The sequence below is a fragment of the Acyrthosiphon pisum genome, chromosome A1 (assembly GCF_005508785.2).
Source record: "Acyrthosiphon pisum isolate AL4f chromosome A1, pea_aphid_22Mar2018_4r6ur, whole genome shotgun sequence".
Lineage (NCBI taxonomy): Eukaryota > Metazoa > Arthropoda > Insecta > Hemiptera > Aphididae > Acyrthosiphon > Acyrthosiphon pisum.
In genome coordinates, this window is record NC_042494.1 from 149268209 (window position 1) to 149278278 (window position 10070).

General features: G+C 26.4%; 1 protein-coding gene across 2 annotated transcripts in view; it reads right to left on the reverse strand.

Annotated features, from left to right (window-relative positions):
• The window catches only part of LOC100168681 (TBC1 domain family member 13), a 51626-nt gene that overhangs the window by 1052 nt on the left and 40504 nt on the right, over positions 1 to 10070 (reverse strand). For both annotated transcript variants that reach the window (XM_029488575.1, XM_029488574.1), the window contains 3 exons: positions 1830 to 2031; positions 1633 to 1755; positions 835 to 960 (listed from right to left, as the gene is read on the reverse strand). In XM_029488575.1, coding sequence (XP_029344435.1) covers positions 835 to 960; positions 1633 to 1755; positions 1830 to 2031 — 451 coding nt within the window. The remainder of the gene's footprint in view (positions 1 to 834; positions 961 to 1632; positions 1756 to 1829; positions 2032 to 10070) is intronic.

Genomic DNA, 10070 nt, shown 5'->3' on the forward strand with positions numbered 1-10070 from the left:
CCCCCACATTTCTGCCAAGTCCCCCCAGTTCAAAAGTCAGTAATTAGTACTGAGCATATATAATTTTTAGAAAATATTATAGGAGGGGCTTTAGTCCCCCCAAAATAATTTGTCTATTTTCGCTTATGGGTATTATCATATTATTATAGTCAAATGTAACAAGTGTTTCGATGTTCTACAGTAAAAAGAATAACTAAAATCAATCATTTAAATACAGGTATTCTACTTTTAGATTCTGAGCGGAGCGAGGAAGCTATTGTTTTTACAATGGTGTTTAATTTTTATTTTTTTTTTTATTCTTTTTATATCCTTTATACAATATTTCTTCCAGAAGGAGTGTTTCGATTTCAACATATAGTACCTTATCTTTAAGCAAATTGGATCAAGATGGTACTTTAGAGAGGTCATTTTTCGATTTTCTTAATAGTTATTTAATGCCACGGGAAAAACCACCAAAAAATTACGAAAAAACGCTAAAAATGGGATTTTAATTTCTAACGTTCTGTTTATCACCATAGAAACGAATAAAAAATTATAATACTTTAATATTAATTCAACTTACGTGATAAAATAAATAATAACAAAATATAAAATATTCAGACTGACAAATCGTCTCCGCTCAGAATCGTTTTTCTTATACAATGTATTATATCATCGAATTCAAGTCTAATACAACCATTATACGATGACCCACTTGTAATCTACTTTACAGCAGAGCGACATCCACTTACCTGCTTTTTATTTTTTGCTGTACATTAGGCAGTAAGAATAATTCAGGTTTATCTCAAGACTCAACATTATTAATAATAATAAATTATTATAATTATTACTTACTCTCTGTTCTTAATGCTCAATTCTGCAGCTTTATTCAATATAACACGCGTTTCAACATTAGGATAATTCTGCAATAGTTTGACGATTGTCGAAAAATCTCCTGCCAGTATTTGATCTCTGATTAAACTATAAAAAAAGTGTAGTAATAACATTAATTTAAAATAATGTGTGCGGCCTTTGAAGCCTTTTTTTTGGCCACCCTTAAAGATGTATAAGGGACCTTTATTTAATAACTGTAAGTAATTTAACCATCATAATTGTATACTAATATCAATCTGTGAAGTAAATATATAATAAGTAATAACTAATAACTTATGCATTTTATAATATTATGTTTGTAATAAGATAAAATATAAATAATAATAAAATTATTTTTTTCTTTTAATAGGTCTGACTGTTTATATGAATGTGTAAATTGGCCTGCGACTACAAAAGTTTGGACTACCCTGGTCTAGGTGTTATGCAAAAAGTGAAGAATTTGATGTTCATTAACATTTAGCATACATAGCTCTCAGAAAAACTAAGAAAACACCGATTAGAATAATATATTAAATTAAAATTACTACTTAATTTATAACCTCCTCGATGTGGAGCAATCTAACTATTCAACAAAGCAGCTTTCTGCAACCTTTCAACAATTCATTACAATATCAGTAAAAATAATTAAAACATTTAAAATAAATCTATTATGGTACACTATTATACAAGCTTTTGTGAGGTCACTTCTACTGCTCTTCTCTAAAATATTTGTTAGTACTTAAATACTAAATATGGTTGTAATACCCAAACTAAACCTACACTATCATTGCACAGCATATATCAATGAGAAATGAAAATCGCTGTGAATCAGAAAACAGTGAATCCCATATCCTCAAGACTTCTGGAAGTGAAAATTCTTGAGACAATAATAGAGTTAACCATCTAAAAAAATTATATATTAAGGCAAACAATAAAATTAATTATGAATACAAAACAAAAATCACAAAACAACTTACCTAAAACTATAGTACTGTGGGTAAATTTCATTTTTGACTAAATAACTATGGACAACTGGATCATTTTCTTTCAACCTGTCTGTTACTTTACGCATCATGTTAACAATTCCAGTATCTGTTTCATCTAATGTCTTTATGAAAAAATCCCGAATTTCCGACATAAGATTAGTAAAGACAAAAAAACAGTCAGCCTCAGCATGCTCTAAAAATTATTATAAATATAAAATAAAGTAGCCATTTTAGGTAGTTACTTTTTCAACATATACATTTTCATAGAATTTATGAATTTATAAATATTGTGATATTGCAAAAGCACAGCATATTTTATATAAATTAATAATAAAATTAAACACTACAAAAAAATACATAACTGACTGGAAACAATGTAGATGATTAATAAAACGCTGTGGCTAGAGTCACGGACACCGTGAATATAATGCGTTCACGGACATTCGATGCGCGCATGCGCAAATACTATATTTTGTTATCATGTCCGGGTATCTACTGAGTATCCGGACACTGATAAAATTATTATCATATTATCATTATTTAATACGTTTGTCCGTACATTGTTTTAATATTATCAAAATACGTTTTCCGTACATTATTTTAATATACCTATTTATGCCAAATTTCCGTACCTACATTATGTCCGTACATTAATACTAATACTACAAATTTATACTTTATTACCAAATTATTATATTATATAATTGAAATAATTGACAAATTAGTATTCCACATTTATAGTAGTATTTTAGTTTATATATTATTGACATTGTATTACAAATCTAAAAATACACATCTAATTTCCAATAAACCTCTATATTTCCTACCTCAGGAAATGCTTTAAATGTATTCTGCATTATTTTGTCCTGGATAAACAGACCAATCAAATTTTGATCGCTATCAGCTGATATTTCAACAGTACAATTATACGTATTTTGCAACTGCTCGACAATTTCACTCAAACTGTTGTGACTTGGTGTTTTTCCTGCAAAATAATAAGAATTATTGCATTACAACTTCTAACTGGCTAAAATTCATACGTACTACCTGTGGTATATATATTGGCAATATCTTTGAGATTTATGACTTTACCGGTCTTCGTTTGCATTTTGTGCTGAATTAACTTCTTATTGGCCTTCAACTTCATTAATTCCAACACTTCCATTTTCTCTTGAGGGGTGACTCTTCGCTGATTTGGGAGATGAGAAAATAATGTCTCCGACTTCTCGTGATTATGTTCGTCATTCATACGAGTTAATTCCAACGCATCCCCTTTTGCATTGGCAATTAAATAAATATACGCTTCACAACCCTGTCGCATTGATCTATACAATTCATATAAATTCATAAAATTCAAAAGAGTACATTTTGATAAATGAGAAAAAAATTAACTTACGAAGTACTACGCAGATCTTGGCAAGAATTTTTTTTCCTATAAGATCCGCCATGAACACATGCAAGTTTTACATAATAGTACTTCAATTGTTCGGAAGAATTGGCCAGTTTCGGGTACCGTCTAATTTGTGATTTCGCAGTTTTTGAATCTTTGATATAAAAGTCAACGAATGTTGACTTTTTATATTGACTTAAAGCCTCTTCAAAATCCGCGTAAGTTTTAAAAACGTCGCCCACACGCATAGTTAAAATTTTTATATACTTTTTATATACTTTTAATATTAAAATAATATTAAAATAATGTACGGAAAACGTATTTTGATAATATTAAAACAATGTACGGACAAACGTATTAAATAATGATAATATGATAATAATTTTATCAGTGTCCGGATACTCAGTAGATACCCGGACATGATAACAAAATATAGTATTTGCGCATGCGCGCATCGAATGTCCGTGAACGCATTATATTCACGGTGTCCGTGACTCTAGCCACAGCGATGTTTTAAACCTTTATAAGTATACTGACAGTTTAAATTTCTTTGATAGCATAATATACCTAACAAAATAGTTGTTGAATCATTAAGTTTGTCAAAAATATTTCATTTAACTTAAAATTACATTATACCTAAGTCGTAATTTGGGATATATTTATGTATTTTATTTGTATTTTAATCAAATATATATATATTTAAGTTTATATTATTAAGAGTGATGTAAATTTGATAACACCTACCACTTGGAAAGCACAACATTTTTACCTACATTAAGTTTATTAGTAAATTTTCTTAAAATGTATACGTAGAAAAATAAATCGTTATGATTAATACATCAATTTGTACATACATTATTATGACGTATTAACAGTTTTTATTTAAATTTTATTTTCAGTTAAATCTGTTTGGTTCATTCAGTTACACCACAAATAAATGTTATTCAAATTTTGATAACACAAAAGTTGTTTTACTTTTAAAATTATTGGCTGACATCAATACACAATAGCACAAACCTAATACAACTTCATGGATTAATTTACTTATTAACATCTACTTGGACACAGCAAGCTGGCTGCGTATCTACATATACCTACTTACAAACATTATGTTCTCTGTTCAGAAGTACTTATAAGTTGCATATATTCAAATTTTGCATTCTGGCATAGTTATTATTATTAAGAACTAAGATTATCTGTATTTACTACAATTGATATACTTGGCCAGATAATTGGGAGAAAAATATTGAAATTATAAAATTTTCTATCTTCCATTAAATTTTCCAAACGAGAACAATGACAAATAAAAATGTTGTTTCCCATATACCTACTATTTTAATAGTTGAAGAGACTACAAAATGAATTAAGTATGTACTTAAACATATTTTTTTTATAATTATCCTTTTTTAATTTATTAGATAGTGAATACTCAACTACTCAAGTTAATTTAAAAGAAGATTAAAAATAAAATCTAACAATCTGCATTCCAGAAGAAACCTAATCTCAATATTATAGTAAATTAAAAATATGTTAAATGAAAATAGTACATGCTAATGATTTTTTTTTTTTTAATTTTTACAAATATTACCTATACAATTTATATTTACAAATTTAGCTAACAACATCAATCAATCATTAATACTTAAATGGGTGGTAAAATGTATGTTTCTTTATTAATTAAAAAAAATCTATAAAAATCATAAATTACTCATCTTCATTTATTATACATATGGTATTATTAAATATTATATTTAAATAACTACTTTGTCATAATATTAGGTAGATACTAGATATTATAAGTCTTAATCCTAATATTTATATAGGTATCACAAAAATATTTGTATTTAAAATTATATTGTAATAGTGTTTTGCAACTGAATGTTTCCTTCTGTTTGATTTGTGTTGTTAGCTATTGTTATCACCTACAAAATCTAAGTTAAAGTATTATTATTAATCCCATTTTTAAATTTTACTGTATTTTTGTAAGTTAGGAGTTTGGTTGAGTTTGTTTCAATTTTTTGAATATATGTTATGATCTTAACTCATATATTGCATTACTGCATAACGAATATTCTGATTTAACTGTATCATTTAATTTGGAATAGATTTATCATAGTCCTGAGCTTTTAAATTATGGTAACATTTTAAAGGTCGTTTATCTAGTAGGTGCTCTATTAAATTTTATAAATGTTTAGCTACAACCTGTGCATTTCTTTCATAGTACTAGTAACTAGGTAGTAAAAGTCAATCAAGTGCTCTTCAACTCCTTTATTACTTACCTATTAATTATTATAGTTATTAATTATTACATACTTCTCAATTTAAATTTTCTATTAAATTAAAAGCAGAGAAAAAAGTTGGCAAAAATTAGTATTTTTAAAAGGAAATTGTGCATTATTCCAAATAATTTATTAATAACTATTAATAATTTATTATTTACTACTTTTGTATTATGACAACTAAAATTTACGGAATAGTATAAAATTAAACGATTGACGACCAATTAACTGACTCAATATAGTATATATGTCTATATTACGGGCAAAGTTGGAAATCCGGGCACTGTGCACAATGTCCGAACATTTTGGACAATGTAAGAGAGATCATTTTAATATTCAAATTGTTTATACATTGACCGGGCATTGTACTAGATTGCCCGTACAAATAGTGTATTCTGCCCAGATTCGAGAAGGCAAAGTGAATTAATACAGTGCGCTACCACACATTTATTATATCGAATTGCATTTACACGGAACAATATCACTACAAAACTATACTTAGATAGTTGGATATTTTATTCATACGCGACAACGCGACGGCTGCCGATAATACGAAACGATCCGTAATCTTATTGATAAAGTTATCACATACTTATATATTGGCCATCTATATAATATTATATTTTCGTCATCGAATCGTAAAATTCCGATTAGATATTATGTAATGGTTATTGTCACGACGGCGACGTTGCGTAGTCTGTCACTCTGTCATTCGTTAAAAAATCGTGTAGTGTGTGTAGTGTGTAGTGTTGTTTTTTTCTTTTGGTCAACGTATCTAACTATTTTCTAAGTATTTTCGTACTATTTTCTAACATAAAATGGAAAAAACGTTTAATGAGAAGTTAAACAATTTACTATTAAACAAAAACGCAAATGCTGTGTGTTTAAATAAAGTAAAATACGATGAATTAATTTTAAAAGTGAGTTAAGTGAAAACTAAACAACAAAGACGATTACAAATTTATTAAAAAATACGGTGTTGTAAATAAATCAAGGATTGACAAATTAGTAGTTCTAGTATCCCAAGGTAATTTAATTATAAGTATTATGTTTACAACGAACAATTATTACAACTTCTTAACGAAACACATGTATTTGTGGTACATGGAGGTAGAAACCGTATGTAGCATGCATTGAACTTTAAATATAAAAATACGAGGGGTAAACACCTTGGGGGTAATCAGTGTACATAAGGTGATGGTAATCATGGGTATAATCATGGGTATTCATGGGTAATCATGGGTAATCTTTGTAGTAAATCATGGGTAATCATAGGTATAACCATTGAAATCAGTAATCTGGTGTACAAACTTTCTGTCAGGTATTTACCCCTTGTAAAAATATAACAAGGGAGACTATAATGATATATTGTAAAACCTATACTTTCATCAATTAAACTAAGTTAAAAGATAACCAAAATGTAGTATTTACTTTTTAACTCAAATTAAGTTAGTCAAAAAAAATAATAATAAATATTAAAATTTAAAATTAGATACCTAATATTGTTTATGTAATTAAACCAAAGAACTATTATTATTATATGTTCCAAAAGGTAACAATACAGTTATTATTAATACTTCTTATAACTTATAAAATGTGTACCAGAAATTTAATTTTGGCCAAAATAAAAATCTTTGTAATTAAAAAACTCTTAAAACTATTAATTATAAAAAAATAATTTATGAAATTTAAAAGTTAAATTGACTTAACTTAAACTTTTTAATGCGTTAATGCCTTAGCAAGCTAGGTCCATATATTTCTATAGTAAGGGGCTTGCCTTACTTCCTTAGCTGACAGGCGCGTTAAAGCTAACCTAGTCTTTTTGGAAAAGTTTTTTGGTAATTCTATCAATGCTCCTTCTCTGATTTTGAAAATTAACTTAAAAATTGCTCATGCTCCACAACCCATACAGCAATTTAATATTATTCAATATTATTATAACATTAAAATAATGAATTAATATTAGGATAACGTTATTATAATACTATTATAATATTATCATTACAAAATGCTGTCTGGGAAGGTCCCTGTAAGTTGAAAAAACACCAAAGGTTATAAGTTACAACTCATCTAGCTATATAGTTATTTAAAATTAAATTTTTTTTTTTTTAATGATATGATTATTTCTTAACGGTATTATTGCCATGTATAAAACATAATTTGGGTGATTGTTTTATCAAAGAAGTAAGAACACTTATCATTTCAACAAAAATGTTAACTTAGTGTAACAATAATACTGTGCAACAACTCACTAATTAAATAATATTTGTGTATATTAATAAAATATATATATAAATATATAAATATATATATATATTTAAAATTTCAGATTAAGAAATTTTGACCCCGTTTTTTAGAAATGTCATCAAAATTACCAAACGACATTGAAAATACTTGAGAACTATGTTCAATTTATGAACATGAGCTTAAAACAAATCAAACTTGAGTTATTTAACAGGTTCGGAATTGGGCTGTTAAATTTAATGTCACATAGCAAAAGATATAAGAAGTGTTGTTAGAACTCCTAAAACCCATTTACAAATACCTATATTTTTATGGGTTTTATATCCATTTAGGGTTTTATGATATGATATTTCCAATTGTTATTAAACATTTTAAAATTATAAAAGATTTTAAAATTCTTAAATTAAGTTCAAATATTGATATTGACCTATTTTACTATGAATTATAAATGTTGCTGAGCTTGAAAAAATTGTAATTTCAGTAGGAATTTACCACGGTTCAAGAAAAAAAGCAGGTTGCGTACAAGAGTTTTTAGATCCATTTATATGTGAATTACAAAGCTGGGCACTAACTAGTTGGAAAGTTAACTTGACTAATTAGTTTTAATTCATATTCACTTTGTAACTCTTAACTAGTTGAATTTAATGTGTAAAATAGTGTAATCTAACTAGTTAGAAAAAAAAATAATTATTTTTTATTCCAAAATTCCAAAAGCTGTTTCTCAATCATGATATCATGGCTATATGCCTATATAGATTATTGGCTCATATATTTCATTAATTATTAGCAGTGCTATGATTTATATGCAATAAAAAATTGTAAAATATGCATTTAATTTTTTATAAGATAAACACTAAAATATAGTTACAAAAAAAATAATTATTTATTAAAATACATCAATGATAGGCTGTTTGTCTTAAAAGAATATAATTCAGAAATAAAATGTATAATTCCCTAACATTTTATACTAATATTATTTCAAACCATTAAACAATTTCACTTTAATTATAAGTCCAGGACTATGAAAAACCTATTTCAAAATGATTATACAGTTAAATCAAAATTGTCGTTTTGCAGTTATGCAAAATATTAGTAAAGATATAACATGTATTCAAACAATTAAAACAAACTTTCCAATTACCCCAGACTTAAATAGTAAAATTTAAAAATGGTTAATACTATTAATATAACTTGAATTTAGCCTTAATTATTATTTGATGACAACATCAATCATTGACAAAAGAATTTAGTAGGTACCTATTTATCATTATACAATGTAATACATCATTTAAAAAAAAAACCTAATAATATAAATTTTTTAAAACTTTATACATATTGAGCATTTATACTATTGGGTACTATTAGTAGTAATTTAAATATAATTTTTAATCACATACCTACCAATTTTTTTTTTTAAATTTTGTATTTGAAGTTGTAATGATCGATGTTGTAAAAATTACAAAACATTAAAATTAACACAATTTTTAGTTTTCAATACATATAAAGTATGTGATAGTTGATTTCACTATGGCATACTCAAATTCCGTTTTGGAATCATAATATAATATGTGTAGTTATAATGTGCAGTTAGTCCAAATAGATTTTTTCCCACTGCTTTGCAATTAACTTGATTAGGTACCTAAAAAAAATGTTTGTCAATACAATAGTTAAATGATATACCAGTTAAAAAAAATGTATACTTACATAGGTAGTGTATTAACATTAACGATTCAAGATCACGACCAAATACTTTAAATGATTTGATTTATTCCAAAAAGTATTTGGCATTTTGGCACAATTCAATTATTTCTTATAATCTTTCAAGTTTATAACAATATGTCAATTTACCTACTATACAAAATTAAGAAAAAAGAAAAAGAAAAAACATTTAGTAGATTTCAATTTAGAAAATGAAATGTACCTACATTACTATTACCTTCCTAACATTTCTATATATAATATACTTATATACCATACAATAGTATGTAATTTGTAAGTTGGTAGGTACCTACCTATGTGGTTCTAATATCAAAGTTCTAACCTTTTATTTGTTTAACACATAGGTAGGTACCATCAAACATCTCAAGCATAACACAAATATAAAATATTATACACCGATTATATTTTTCAATGCACAATATACCTATTATCATTTATTAATTAGCTCATAAAATACATAAATTAAGGTATTCGTTTAGTATGTGACCTACCGGTTGAAAATCGAATTTAGTATGTGACCTACCTGTATGGCTGTATTACTGGGTTTAGTGTGTGACCTACCAAGACGATTATTTATATTATTATTATTATTATTATTAT